The 16,114-nt window shown below is 36.5% G+C and overlaps 1 protein-coding gene across 3 annotated transcripts in view; it reads right to left on the reverse strand.

Moving 5' to 3' along the window:
- The window catches only part of nprl2 (NPR2 like, GATOR1 complex subunit), a 161,588-nt gene that overhangs the window by 110,137 nt on the left and 35,337 nt on the right, over positions 1-16,114 (reverse strand). For all 3 annotated transcript variants that reach the window (XM_073870910.1, XM_073870908.1, XM_073870909.1), the window contains exons 3-5: positions 15,544-15,712; positions 15,348-15,459; positions 15,123-15,256 (exon numbers count right to left, since the gene is read on the reverse strand). In XM_073870910.1, coding sequence (XP_073727011.1) covers positions 15,123-15,256; positions 15,348-15,459; positions 15,544-15,712 — 415 coding nt within the window. The remainder of the gene's footprint in view (positions 1-15,122; positions 15,257-15,347; positions 15,460-15,543; positions 15,713-16,114) is intronic.

Consider the following 16,114-nt stretch of genomic DNA (forward strand, 5'->3'; position numbering starts at 1 on the left):
AGAACATCATAGAGACACGGGGGTTGGACCGTTTGACTCGTGACTCAGAGTGTAATCATTATGGGATGCCAATTTTTTCCCTAGCAACCAAATACAGTGCCCTAGCAACAGAGTAAACAAAGCTTTATATCTCCGCATCAGAACATGGTAGAGACACGGGGGTTGGACCGTTTGACTCGTGACTCGGAGTGTAATCATTATGGGATGCCAATTTTTTCCCTAGCAACCAAATACAGTACCCTAGCAACAGAGTAAACAAAGCCTTATATCTCGGCATCAGAACATCGTAGAGACACGGGGGTTGGACCGTTTGACTTGTGACTCAGAGTGTAATCATTATGGGATGCCAATTTTTTCCCTAGCAACCAAATACAGTACCCTAGCAACAGAGTAAACAAAGCCTTATATCTCAGCATCAGAACATCGTAGAGACACGGGAGTTGGACCGTTTGACTCGTGACTCAGAGTGTAATCATTATGGGATGCCAATTTTTTCCCTAGCAACCAAATACAGTACCCTAGCAACAGACTAAACAAAGCCTTATATCTCAGCATCAGAACATCGTAGAGACACGGGAGTTGGACCGTTTGACTTGTGACTCAGAGTGTAATCATTATGGGATGCCAATTTTTCCCTAGCAACCAAATACAGTACCCTAGCAACAGAGTAAACAAAGCCTTATATCTCTGGATCAGAACATCGTAGAGACACGGGGGTTGGACCGTTTGACTCGTGACTCAGAGTGTAATCATTATGGGATGCCAATTTTTTCCCTAGCAACCAAATACAGTACCCTAGCAACAGAGTAAACAAAGCCTTATATCTCCGCATCAGAAGATCGTAGAGACACGGGGGTTGGACCGTTTGACTCGTGACTCGGAGTGTAATCATTATGGGATGCCAATTTTTCCCTAGCAACCAAATACAGTACCCTAGCAACAGAGTAAACAAAGCCTTATATCTCCGCATCAGAACATCGTAGAGACACGGGGGTTGGACCGTTTGATTCGTGACTCAGAGTGTTATCACTACGGGATGCCAATTTTTTCCCTAGCAACCAAATACAGTACCCTAGCAACAGAGTAAACAAAGCCTTATATCTCCGTATCAGAACATTGTAGAGACATGGGGTTTGGACCGTTTGACTCGTGACCCGGAGTGTAATCACTATTGGAAGTCAAATTTTTCCCTAGCAACCAAATACAGTACCCTAGCAACCAAATAAACAAAGCCTTATATCTCCGCATCAGAACATCGTAGAGAGACGGGGTTTGGATTGTTTTACTCGTGACTGGAAGTATGATCATATACTGTCCCCAGAAATTTGCCACGGCAAGCACCACTCACATTTTCTTCAGGAAATGTACCTATCTAGTTATTATTATTCTTCTTTTTCTGGACACTTTTTTGGCGCGTAACTCGTCTCGCACGGTTTGCCATAGTGCCATGAAAGAGGGCTCAAATCGACCGGATTATTGAGGAGAGGTGTGCTATGACTTTTATAAGCGATCGGGTGCAGGATTTCCGAAAGGGGCGCGAAAAACCTCCCGAAAACGTCCCATTGACTTTACATTGCGTCGAACTTTGGCAGGTCATAGCTCCACTCGAGGATTTTGTAGAAACATGTGGGTTACAGCATTTGAAGAGGGTGGTAGGCTCTGTAAGAACATACATCACGTTGGGGTGTAAGTTGTACCCCTGGGGTGTAAGAGGTCCCCAAAAGTGCCCTAATGGAAAGTCAATGGGGAGAAAATCCCATAGACTAACATTGCGAAAAAAATTTGACGGGTCATAGGTCCGAGTGAGGATGTCATAGAAACATGTGGGTTACTAAAATTGAAGAGGGTGCTAGACTCTGTCAGGACGTCCCCCGCAATGGGGTGTAAGGTTACCCTAGCAACCGTTTTGGGCACCCTAGCAACATCTCCCATAGACTGCCATTATAAAATGCCCAGGTGGATATCTTTGCAGCACAGTGTCATAGAGACATGGGGGTGGGCTCATTTTACTCAGGTATCCAATCAGTCTCTCAGCATCCGTAAAGAGTTAGTATGCCACGCCCCTAGCAACCACTTTTGAGCACCCTAGCAACATAAAACTCAAACAGTTATATCTCGGCATCAGAACATCGTAGCAACACGGGGGTTGGACCGTTTTACTTGTGACTCGGAGTGTAATCACTGGCCACATCATTGGCCACTTCCAAGCCACGCCCCTAGCAACCAAATATGAGCACCCTAGCAACCGAATAAACAAAGCCTTATATCTCCGCATCAGAACATCGTAGAGACACGGGGGTTGGACCATTTTACTTGTGACTCAGAGTGTAATAACTGGCCACATTGTTGGCCAGTCCCAAGCCACGCCCCTAACAACCAAATATGAGCACCCTAGCAACATAATAAACAAAGCCTTATATCTCTGGATCCGAACATCATAGAGACATGGGGGTTGGGTCTTTGGGTTATGTTAGCTTCATGCTAGCTTAATGCTAAGTCATACTAGCTTCATGCTAGTTTCATGCTAGCTTAATGCTAATTTCATAATAAATCTTGCTAACTTCACGTTAAATCATGCTAGCTTCATGCTAACTTCATGTTAACTTCTTGCTAATCATGCTAACATCATGCTAGCTTCATGCTAATCATGCTAACATCATGCTATATTTATGATAATCATTCTAACATCATGGTAACTTCATGATAATAATTCTAACATCAAGCTAGCTTCATGCTATCATCATGCTAATCATGGTAACATCATGCTAACTTTATGCTAATCATGCTAACATCATGTTAGCTTCATGCTAATCATGTTAGCTTCATGCTAACATCATGCTAGATTCATGCTAATCATGTTAGCTTCATGCTAGCTTCATGCTAATCATGCTAGCTTCATGCTAATCATGTTAGCTTTATGCTAGCTTCATGCTAATCATGCTAACATCATGTTAACATCATGTTAGCTTCATGCTAATCATGTTAGCTTCATGCTAGCTTCATGCTAATCATGCTAGCTTCATGCTAGCTTCATGCTAACTTCATGCTTATCATGCTAACATCATGCTAATCATGCTAACATCATGCTAATCATGCTAGCTTCATGCTAATCATGTTAGCTTCATGCTAATCATGTTAGCTTCATGCTAGCTTCATTGTAATCATGCTAGCTTAATGCTAGCTTCATGCTAACTTCATGCTAATCATGTTAGCTTCAGGCTAGCTTCATGCTAATCATGTTAACATCATGCTAGCTTCATGTTAACTTCATGCTAATCATGCTAACATCATGCTAACTTCATGTTAATCATATTAACATCATGTTTCCTTAATGCTAATGATGTTCGCTTTATGCTAGCTTCATGCTAATCATGTTAACATCATACTACCTTCACGTTAATTATGCTAACATCATGCTAGCGTCATGGTAATCATACTACCTTCAATAAACAAAGCCTTATATCTCCACATCAGAACATCGTAGAGACACAGGGGTTGGACCGTTTGACTCGTGACTCGGAGGGTAATCATACATTGCCCCCAGAATTTTGCCACGGCAAGCACCACTTCACATTTTCTTCAGGAAATGTACCTATCTAGTTATTATTATTATTATTAATTTTGCGACCTATTATCTAAATTGTGTGTTCATGAAGGCCTGTACTGCAGTTTCCTGCAGGCAACGTGAAACATTGCTGAGGGAGAACTTTATTCACAACAAAAGGTGAGGAATATTATTAAATAAATATATTGTACATATTATATTGTGTATATAGTGTATGTTTTTGTATATACTGTACACATGTGAGTAACTTGGTTAACAAATAAATATGTGACTGTATCCTATTGTGTGACAGAAAAAATTTAGGGAAATTTGCCCTAATTATAAATATAGATTATATATCTTTTCAAACATTTTTTGATATTATTTGTAATTCCAATGAGAATTTATTATCAGTTTTCGACACTACTGCACATTTTAAACATTCATAATTAGCCACAAACTCAGATGAACTCCATTGCACATATCTTCCAGTTTTATTTAAAACATTTTAATATACAAGTTTAATGTGTGGATTATTTCAATATTCAAGCTGTAAAAATTTATAAAGTTTTTAAGACATAATTGCTGTTTAATGTTGCAGGATGAAGATGAAGAGGCTGAACTTGGGCAGCTTGTGATGGCTGTAATTGTAAAGAATGTATCTTCTAGGAGTGGCGGCCCAAGGGATGCTGGAATTGTTATAGAGTCCTTAAAGGTGTTCCCAGGGCATGCTTTATCCTCCTTGGATTGGATTAGATTTACGCATTGAATCTCCAGTATCCCAGGCATCTTTTCAGGTGTTTCAGAAACTTTTCTTGGAGCTGGATTCTTCAAAGTTTATAAACTGATTACAGTACAGTAAGTCTAAACTGCTGTCTGATTTTCTGGGTGTGAATCAATGTAACAGAACACAAACATGGAACCTTTTGTAGTCTGGAAATGTGGACGGTTTTCTTTAAAGACTGTAAAATACTTTTTGAATAGACCATTAAAAATGAGATGCTTTATTGCTCTTTTGACTGCAATAAAATAAGAATTGATTAATCTTTGTCTGTCATTCTGTAATCAGATATAATTACTAATAATAATATTAATGGATACATTTTAAATCATGATGTTAAATTAAAATAGTATAATTGAATAGTATTTATTGTATAGTGCTAGGTCTTTGTCCTGTATACCTAATATTTTGTTTAAATTTAAATTAATTTCTAATTGCAAATTGCAGTTAACCCTTTTGAATGGGTTACTATTAAAGAGTTTATGAAGTGATTCTAACTCAATTTTTATTTGTTGAATTTAATTAATGATATTGCTTGTAATCTGTTGCCACAATTTTATTGAGTAGATGGGGCATATTATTTTTTACAGTGCACATGCAGTAATACATTTTGTATTTACTGTTTGTTTTAATCTTTTATTTTAGATTTATACAATATAAAGATTAATTGTATTTTTGTATTGTTTGCAGAAGTCATGTATCACACTTTGTCAACACTGAATGTTGTTCCTGCAATCTGGGTAAAGAACGATGTGAGTTTAACCCTCATAAGCCCCTATTTTATAAGGGTTAAACTCAAATTAATGCTGTCGTAAAATCCTGTTTCTTCTCTCCTTTCGAGATTTGCAGAAAAATATTCATGTATTTGTTTTTCCCATCTTGCAATTCACTTTATACAGGAGTTAGTCAGTCAACTGTTTACTTTTAATGAGGGGGTGATAAAGTATCTCACCAAGTTCTTCCAGCCAAATTCTCCCCATTGTCTGGAGCTAGTAGAAGTTTGTTGTAGAAGACATATCGAATGCTAATCATTCTCTGACAGTTTAAGCTGCAGTTCAGCTTCCCATTTCTGTTTTATGTATATTGAGTCAGACGTATTACAATTTTGTAAGCATTTGTACAGCCTGGATATTTTCAAAGGTAAATATCTGTATGCCCCTGCAATTATATCCATTAATTCACTGACCTCTTGAGAAAGGTGATTTTCAATGTCTGTATTAAAAAATGTCTTAGTTGGAAATACCTAAATAAATCAGAGTTTTAGGGTTAAATTTTTATATGCTTAAACTATGTACTTATTTGTATTATTAATATTTCTTATTGTTGCTTTTCTTTTAACATTGTATTTATGATTTATTTTAAGACTGCTCTGTACAGCAACAGCACCTTGGGCAGCACTGAGCTGTAATTGTGTGCTTTATAAATAAACTAAACTAAACTAAACTAAACTAAACTAAACTAAACTAAACTAAACTAAACTAAACTAAACTAAACTAAACTAATTTTCCTGTAAAGTAAAAATGACCCCAGAAATTAAAAGAGTGACAAAAATATATAAATTTTTAATGATACAAAAAATAGTTGTATCTATACATTAATGCTGTGTTTTGGGAGATATAATGTACTTTTGTACCAATTTACCACTCAATTCCTAAACTACACAATTAGCTTGCCTGCAAAATATAAAATTTTTATCAATTCACATAAATTCACATAAATTATGATCTAAATTTGATTTAAATTGTTTTTAGATATTGATCTAGATGTTATGTGTTGAATTCGGCCATTTGGTGTTTAGAAAAAAAATAATTACAGTTTAGGAAATAAATCATTTCAACCAGCAGATCCCCATAGAGACCCATTCATTTTACTGGATGTGGCCAATTGTTCAACATGCCACAGACATTTGATTGAATGTAAGTGTGTGTGTCTGTGGGGCTGTTTACACTTGGTATTAAGATGTGTTTTCATCGATCGGATCACAAGTGGACGAGAGAGACACATTACGTTTACACCTGGTATTTAAATCCGTCTCTTTTGTCCACTTTCGACTGCTTCTGTGCTGAATACTATGAGGGGGTGGTCTGTGAGACGGTGGGCGAGTCTCTCTGCTGTCATTCAAACCGGAGCGGGAGTAATTATGAGTTTATATAGACGCAAACTAATATTTTGTCGGAGTGCACTGCTTGTTTAGCAAGTAAACATGCTGCACAGTGTTTTGTACATGAGTATGTAAGAGCTTTCTTTGAATTTTCAGCGCAATTGATGAAATAGGATCGCGCAACTTTCACACGCTTTCAAAACGAAACTACGGAGATCAGCCACTTAGTTTTATTAATGAAAGGCTAAAAATAGCGCTGTTCACCGAATGTTCACGCTAGAAGTCAAAAAAGACGTAAAACTTGTGTTTAATACCTCAGATTAGATAAATGGGCGGAGAGAAGGCGGTCGCGTGTGGCTGTTCGAACGCATTCAACCACATATGCGTTCCGCAACTCCAAAGCGATCCGATCGAAAGTGGTTTCGACCACCTCTGGATGTGGTTGAAAGTGGTCGAAAGTGGACGAGCTCAAAACGTTTTGAACACCGTTTACACCTGGCATTAACGTCGTCCACTTGTGATCCGATCGACGAAAACACATGTTAATGCCAAGTGTAAACAGCCTCTGTGTGTGTTTGCGTGCATGCGCATGTGTGTGAGTGTGTGTGCGCGTGTTTGTGACTTTGTCTTTTTGTTTGTGTCTGTGTCTTTATGTGTGTGTAAGTTTTACTGTGTCTTTGTGTGTGCTTGTGCGCGCATGTGTGTGTATGTGCTTTTCATGTGCGCGCTTATGCATTGGCAATAACAGCAATTGCAGAGGTGAACATATTAACATGTTCTTTATAAATACAGCTGAATATGCACTTTTTTAATAAATATTTTGCTCAGAACAAAAATAGAAAAAATGTATTACTGGATTAGACAAATTTTAATTTAGATTTTTAATTTAACACCTTTATATTACAGCCATTTTAATAAGGTATGAATAGCAATGCTCTCCTGTAAGTCTCTTACAATCTGACTTTTGAACTTTATTCCTTTTTTTAATTATTATTTATTCGGGACACACACATAAACACCTAAGGTTTAAGGAGGTCTGCGCTGGACTGTTTTTTTCATCCAGCTCCCACAAGGTTCTATTCAGCAGCCGCTTAAATTACACTCTGTGTTCACCCGTTTTATTTCCCGACCTGATGGGTCCCCAAAATTTTGATCTTTTTTCCAGAATCTCACATTCAAATGTCTCTAACGGAAAGCGAGAGATTAAGTAGCCTATAACATTTATAAATGCTATACAAAAATTGTGTACGTGCCAAAATAAATATTATTTTAACATTGTACTGTCAGCAGAGAAAAAATGTCACAGAAAAATAATTAAATATAAATAACAAATTAAATAGGACAAAGCCTATCACTCAAATTTCTAACCAACATAAACGGAAACCATATTGCCCTACTGACAAATGAAGTAGCACTCTTAAAATGGCTGGGTTATTTTTTTACCCATAATGCTCTATAGAATCAGCTTATAAAAGTCATAGCCACCATCTCCTCAATAATGCGGTCGATTTGAGCCCTCTTTCATGGGACTACGGCAAACCGTGCGGGACGAGTTACGCGCCGAAAAAGTGTGCAGACATAAGAATAATAATAATATCCCTGAGCAATAGTAATAGTGATGCTTTGCATAAATGCAAGCACCACTAATAATAAGTATAAGCAATAGTAATAGTGATGCTTTGCATAAATGCAAGCACCACTAATAAAACGCAAATATTTGGCATTGGGACCAGCATCACATGAATTCACAAATCAGAGTGATTCTTTTCTCTGAGATGCGCGTTTTTAAAGGCCACATCTAAATGTCTAAATGTGTAAACAGCTACTGTATAATATGCAAAGTGTTTTATATTAAAAGAACTTATTCTCCTGATATGACATGTGTAAACAAAACTCAGTTATATAACAGCTTTGTTTTTATTTAATTTGAGAGTTATTATACATTATCTAAGAGATTTAAGAATAATGTGACACAAGAATCTCTTGGCCGCTTTCATTTTTTAGAAAGTAGATATCCAATGCTCTTCTGCTCTATAGAATCAGCTATGTCTCTCTCTCAAGTGTTTTTTTTTCTTCTAGGACTTTTTTCAATCCCTAGGGAGTCTGACATTGGCTTAACGTAGAATTTTCTTCTGTACGTTACATTATTACAATGCTCAATAGTACGATTTAATCTTAGCCACTGTACTCTGCAACTTTTGTTTTGTTTTCTCCTGCTTTTAATAACGTAAAGCTACTTTGAAATAATTAAACAATTTTAAGAAGCGCTACATAAATAAAATGAATTGCCTTTGGTGTACATAGAAAAAGTACTTAGTACTTAGAAAAAGTACATAGAAAAAGTACTTAGAAAAAGTCTTAGATCTTTGAGTTCGGCTCATGAAAAATGGGGGCAAAAACAAAAGTGTTGCCTTTATAATTTTGTTCACTGTAGTTGCAGAAATTAGAGGGGTGTACTTATTTTTTTTGAGATACTGTATGAAACCAAAGAGTTTAATAGGGCACAACACTGTTTATCAAGAACATAAAATTCCTCAAAAATCTAGTGACACATTTGTTCTCTCTAAATTCACTACATTGATGTATTTACCATTGAATGCACAATGTGTTATGAGTTCAGTTAGTTTTCTCAGTTTTTCTCTCTACCTGCTTTGATTGCTGCATTCTATACACCTGTTTGCAATCGCAATCAGCCCGCTAGCTGACTGAGACTGGATCTGTTCCAGTTTTTTTTATGCTTCTTTGCCAGATTGTTGTTGTTGTTATTGTTGATCATAACTGCTTAGTTGTATAGACTTTATCCTATGCAAGAGACCTGTGCCTAGTTGAGTCGAGTGCTGTCTAGCCAAGCTGAGACTGTCCATGGTGCTGAGTGTCCTGTTCTGCGTCCACTGCCTACTCAAAAGACATCTGTACATGCACACACTTAGTGACACAAATATGCACATGCATCACACACTATTTTTAATCTGATCTCATTTGCTTGTAACATTCATTTTTAAACATAACCCCAGCAAAAATAACTGACGACTGCCAGTTCTTTTGTAACTAATAAATATCATTATCCACTCCTTTGCGTTTGGGTTTTCTCTTTCACCTGACACAAAGTGACTGAAAAAAATACGTATATTTTTAATTTAACAAATTAACAAAAATTGTGTGATTAAGATTTCTACATACACAGAGGGTCCCCTTACATGGAAGTCGCCATTTTGTGCTGCCATGTTTCTACATAAGCCCTTAACGGACAATGTTTTTTTACCAAGTTGTCTCCGACAATTACATGTTTTTCCGGTGGCGGCTACCATAGCTTCTCAATGCTTTTCAAAAGCGAGGGGTGAGCAGTGGACTGAGCCGTTGGTTGTAATTCACAACCTCACCACTGGATGTACCTAAAATTTACACACTGCACCTTAAAGGAATCCACTCTTAGATCATAATAGCCCAAAAGTATCAGTATTTCAACATAATAGCCCAAAACTCAGTATTTCAACTAATGTCAAAAACAGAAATTAAAGAGTACATAGAAACAAATTGGTTATCAGTATCCTCGGTGGGAGTTGCTTGGGATGCTTTTAAGGCAGTTATTAGGGGACGCATTATTCAATTTGTTGCAGCGTATATTGTAAGGACAATTTTCTGAATAAAGATAGCACCTCCCCAAAGGACACTGCATGGGGGCAAAGTGAGTTCCCGGGAAAACAACTATCTACGATTCACACTGGACTTCCTACTGAGACCACAGTGGATTTCCTACAGAGACCATTTGGCTTTCAAAGATTACACCTCAGGGCAGGGCTAGTCAACTGGCGGCCCGCGGGCCAAGTGCGGCCCGCCAATCATCTTTATCCGGCCCGCCGGTCACCTTTGGCCGTTTCTCAATCGGAAGGCTGCTGCCTCCGGAGGTCGCATATGCACACTGCATTCGTCATCAAGTTTAAGTTAACTGAGCATTACATTCACAAATCATAAGCATATTACAACAATTTATGATTAACTAAGAATAATAGTAAACTTTATAATTGTTAAAATTCTGAAATTAGACTTAATGACGTATGCAGCCTGGAAATGCGACCTCCGGAGGCTGCAGCTTTTTTGAGAAACGACCATAGTCTGATTTAAATTCAGCGTGGTTACTTTTACCTTTACACTGTACAAGACAACACAGAAAGGGGCTGTGTGGGGTGCAAACCATCTGCGGGTGCGTAATTATCTGATCCAATTCGAGCTTTGGATGCATTCAAGAAAATAAACTTATGCGACTACACCGCATGTGACGCGGCGACCGGAAGTGATGTATTTCAGTGTGTTACAATCAAAACTGTGTGCAAAGATAAAATTATTAATTCTTTTTTGTTTTACTTTACCATAACACTTGAATACTTTAATTACTGGTAAGTAAATTATTAACTATACATATATTCGTAGATTAAAGGTTCTCTCCCATGACAGATTTACGATTAAACTACATTTTCGTTATGACTGCCACTAGGGGGCGAAATCCCAACAGTTATATCTGTATGTAATGTACAATGGAAAGGCTGTTTAGCCTATGTATCTATAAAATATTAAAAAAGAAAACATGTAGTGCAATTTTAGTCATTAGGAGAAGACTGGCTATATGTTGTGAATACTTGACATGTAACAATTAATGAAAGTTAAACAGTTATAAACAAAATATGTTTAGGAGGGTTGATCTTTTACACTTTTACTATTAACATTTGGCTCTTACATGTTAAACTGCAATTATTTTTAAATATTAATAAAGAAAATATGAGTTTTCATTAATTAAAAGGCTTTTAATTTCATTTTTTTTGAAAATGAATTTTTTTATTATGTTTTTTTTTTTCAAATATACTACAACAAAAGTAACAAAAATGACAACAACACACACACATATATGGTAAAAGTAAAAAATATATCAAAAGTAAAAATAGGGGTAAACGTTTGGCCCGCGTCATATTTACAATTTTAAAATCTGGCCCCCGAAGAAAAGTAGTTGAAGACCCCTGCCTTAGGGCATCATATATCTGTACTCTCATTCTCTAAAAGCAAACTCTTTCTGAAATGCCACATTCTACATGCACAAAGAATCTGAAACTGATCTTATTTGTTTTTCATTGAAATATCTCATTGCAAGTGGTTACGATGGTCTCACTCATATAACAACAGCATTCAATGTTGAAGTATAGGTGAAACTTCATTCAATGTTAATAAACACCTCCCATTCTAAGGATAAACCAATCACCCACTGTATACAAAATAAGGACAGCCCTGAGTTTTACAACAGCCAATCAGTACCAAATTACTATATGCTTTGTTATTTACGGAGATGTGTAGAAGATTCAGATGGGACTTTCTATATCTAGAAATGCACCCCCATGATGCTGTATCTTTGATATAGCATCATGTATTTCATTTTACTTTGAGGAATCTGTAAACAGATATCCCGCACAACTACTGTGTGTCGTCTTTTACCAGGTATGAAAGGTTTTATATTTCCTGTTTAATGTAAATACTATTTGTTTGTATTTGTGTTATGTTTTAATTGAACTGTGAATTGGCTTTGAATTATGACCTTCTTACCTGGCTAATAAATTGTGTTTATTAAAAAATTGTGTAATTGTTTTAATAAAGGATTATTCTGTGTTGCTACGAAAGTTATTGCATAATTAGTAAATTACGATGTATCCTTGTCACCGCAATGTCTGAAAAACAGGCTAGTAAGGGAGTAAAATCCCAGACTAGATGGCATAGTAGTACATCAGCAGAGGATTTTTGAGATCCGGCTAGCACTTGGCGTTAGTTTAAGTTAAATTAGATGCGTGGAGGCTAATTTCCTGTTTAGAGTAACATGTAAATGTTGCCTGACCACTCTAAATCAGATGAGCCTCAACCTCTGGTTATAACTAATATTAAAAACAGAAATTAAAGAGTACATAGAAACAAATTGGTTATCAGTATCCTCGGTGGGAGTTGCTTGGGATGCTTTAAAGGCAGTTGTTAGGGGACGTATTATTCAATTTGCGGCGTATTTTAAGAAATCTAAAGCACAAGAACTTTCGGGTTTGGAAAATAGTATTAAACGGGTAGAAATAAAGATAAAACGTCAAGTGACATCTAGTGGTCTTCGAGAATTAACTCAGCTGAACTAAAGATATAACACCATTCTTTTGCAAAAGATTGAATTTTTGCTGTTTAGGACAAGACAGACATATTTTGAGTCAGGAGATAAAGCAGGAAAACTTCTAGCAAATTCGGAGTGTTCTTACATTATTCCATCTGTTAGGTCTTCTAGGGGAGATATATTGACTTCTGCTATAGATATAAATAATACATTTAAAGAATTTTATATAGAGCTTAATAAGTCAACATTATCTTCATCTGAGGAGAATATTAGTAGATTCCTGGAACCGGTCTCCCTAAACTGTCGTGTGAGAACAAGCAACATACGTAATTTCTCCGTCGCCCAAGTGGCTTACGTTTCTTCCCCGTCACAGAAAACCACCACATGTTTATCAATGCCAACAAAAGTATTATTTTGTTTTTGTTGGTTTGTTAATTACGAATTACAAAGTAGATGAGGAAAACTAGATTCCGTGTGTATTCAACGCACCGCCACTGTGATTTACAATGCGTGGAATGGTGCGCTGTGATTTGTGGAGCAGATTTATTGCATTCTGCAGAGAAGGAGTACTGGTGTTTATCGCGTTTTGGGAAAAATGGAGATAGGGAAAAAAATGCATACATTTTTTTTTTGCATAAAATTAAGAATTTACTTTTTAATACTGACTTGATACAATACTGATTTTGGTGGTAACTCGTTTAAAAAAAAAAAGTGTTTATCACGTTTTGGAACCAAACTTTTAAAATATACTTTTTAGAAAAAAAACTTTCTTGTTTTGAAACTGTGCATAACTGTAGCTGAATAGTCAGGCCTACTACACTTCTGTATTTTAAAAAGCCACACAGATCCAAAATCGAAACTAACCTTTATTGCAGTGTGTCGTGTAGCTGTCCATCAATGTAAACAACGTATAAAGTAGTTGAACCAAAAAGTGTACGATTAATAAAGTTATTGGCTTCTAAAGCAGGGAGTCGACTCTGAATCGCTGAAACGAGTCGTTATAGGGAGTGAGTCTTCTTCCTGATATTATCCACGACACACAAACTTATCCACGTCACATGAGATACTAATCTCCGCCTACAGCCTTGCCTGCGGGAGAAACGAAAACTATGACCCGCCCACAGCTAGCTGTGTGAGTGTAAACATCAGCTCACGCTGTTTTCAGCTTTTGTTGTTTTCACTACCAAAGGAGACTTTTTCAAGGAGGGATATTCTAAACGTGTCTGGCTGTGAAGAATCAGTGGTTAAAATTAATGTTTAACGGAGGGATTTAGACGTTTGGCAATGAAAGATGGTTCAGTACCCACTTTATTTGGAACAACATGCGTCTCCTAACCACAACCTGTAAGTATGATTATAGCTACATACTTGCTTAAATGAGTGTAAAATGTCTATAGTCGTTTTTATTGCTTGGATTAATGATGAATGATATCGTTGTTTAAACTCTAACTTATATACTGTCCGAGCCACGATAGCAAGCAGTTTTGCTATGACCAGGTTAGTTTAGATAAATGCTTAAATGAGTGTAAAATTGTTAGTTTCAATCATCGTTTGTATTGTTTGGATTAATGATGAATGATGTTGTGTGTTTAAACTGTTAATTTACTGTCAGAGAGTCACGTTAGCAAACGGCTAACGCATGCTTATTTACGGGTTTGCTATGACCCGGTTAGTTTAGATAAATGCTTAAATGAGTGTAAAATTGTTAGTTTCAATCGTCGTTTGTATTGTTTGGATTAATGATGAATGATGTTGTGTGTTTAAACTGTTAATTTACTGTCAGAGAGTCACGTTAGCAAACGGCTAATGCATGCTTATTTACGGTTTTGCTATGACCCGGTTAGTTTAGATAAATGCTTAAATTAGTGTAAAATGTTAGTTTCAATCGACATTTTTATTGCTTGGATTAATGATGAATGATGTGTATTGATGTTGACAATGTCTTCTCAGTAAATCATGTTAGCACGAGGTCAATACATGTTGCACTGTTGTTGGTCTGCGCCACCGATCTGTGGTCTGTGAGACTGATCTGTGATCTGTGCATTGTGTGCAAAGACACTCTGTCAGTTGACCAATCAGAGCAGAGTAGGCTACTGAAAGGTGGGGTTTAGACAGGCTGAGTCGTTGAATGGCTTCACACGAATCGTTTGGGGATCTCTGAGAAATAGGGTAATTTTAAATTTATATTTTGAGAAAATTACAGTGTTTTTTGACCTTGCATGCATTTAAACCTGTTGTCCGGGACTTATAAATAGTGATAGGATGCTTAAAATTATCATCTTACTGGCTCTTTAATGTTGGTCATTCGGGAGAGCCAAATATTTTTTAGGGTGGTACTTGGTATAAAAAGTTTGAGAACCACTGTTTTAAACTATCAATCATTCAGTAGTGTTTTTTTGGTACATAAAGATTTTTCAGTTTTTTACGATTTGATTTTTTTTTTAACAAATCACAAGCTTTGCCCTGTGTAAAACTATGCTTTTGAGAATGTGATCTAAATACATATCATTTTCCAATATTAAGATAAAACAAATAAAAACAGATTAGAAAACATTAGGGGAAGACAGAACTGCTGTGTGGTGAGATCCCACTGTGACTTTATGAAGTAGTCCTTATTCTTAGTAAATACTGGCACATCATACTCCTGAACAACCAAAGGATCCTTTCTTTGTTTAATCAGCTTCAGGTGAATGGTGTTGGAGTCATCTGTAATGAATCAGAGAGAATGTTTTATTTCAAAAACAATGATAAACACTGACAGTGGAAAACCAAGAGACCAATAAAAATGCATAGACATCAATAGGTAGTGTGCAGGCTCTTTTAACATTAAGTTCCTCCATAAGTGTGGACAGGATAGGCAACAGCTTCTGTTTACTCTCCTCATTTGAAATGAATCCACTTTCAAGCTACAGAAAATGAAAAAAAAATAGAAAATGGTTAAAAAGTGAAATAAATACCAAAACTAAAAAAATTATTAGATAAACATTTACCTCCAGAGTTGTTAGATAGCCAGACAGCTTTTTGACAATAGGTTCTAAAGCACAGGTTTTTGTCCTGGCATCACATACTAAACCTAAGTTGAAGAGTAAGGCATTCCTGCTGTATTTTTTATGCTCAATGCATACTGGACAGCCAATCAATTTCTTCCCCATGGCAGTTCTAATAAGTTAGATAGATAAAACTAGTGTTATTTACAAGCTATCATTTCAACTTTAACATTCTATTCATGTAACACTGATTAACAAACACAAATTTCAGTTTAAAGGGACAGTAAGTAGGATTTTCCCCATCTAGTGGTAAAATTGTATTTTGCTTTGAAACGAATAGTGGTCTCTAGCCCCTCGCTTTTCTAAATGAGTGTTGCAACTACTGTAGCCATCAGGGCTTGACATTAACACCCGCCAACCCGCTAAATGCGGGTAGATTTCGGCTGTGGCGGGTAAGACAGCCAATTCCATTAGCCACTTTGGCAGGTTGAATTACATTTTTTAATTGTAGTTTTCTTAAAAGTTATGTGAAATAATAAACAATTCGCAATGCGACACTGGAAAACTACAACTC

The sequence above is a fragment of the Misgurnus anguillicaudatus genome, chromosome 8, assembly GCF_027580225.2.
Source record: "Misgurnus anguillicaudatus chromosome 8, ASM2758022v2, whole genome shotgun sequence".
In the NCBI taxonomy this organism is placed as follows: Eukaryota; Metazoa; Chordata; class Actinopteri; order Cypriniformes; family Cobitidae; genus Misgurnus; species Misgurnus anguillicaudatus.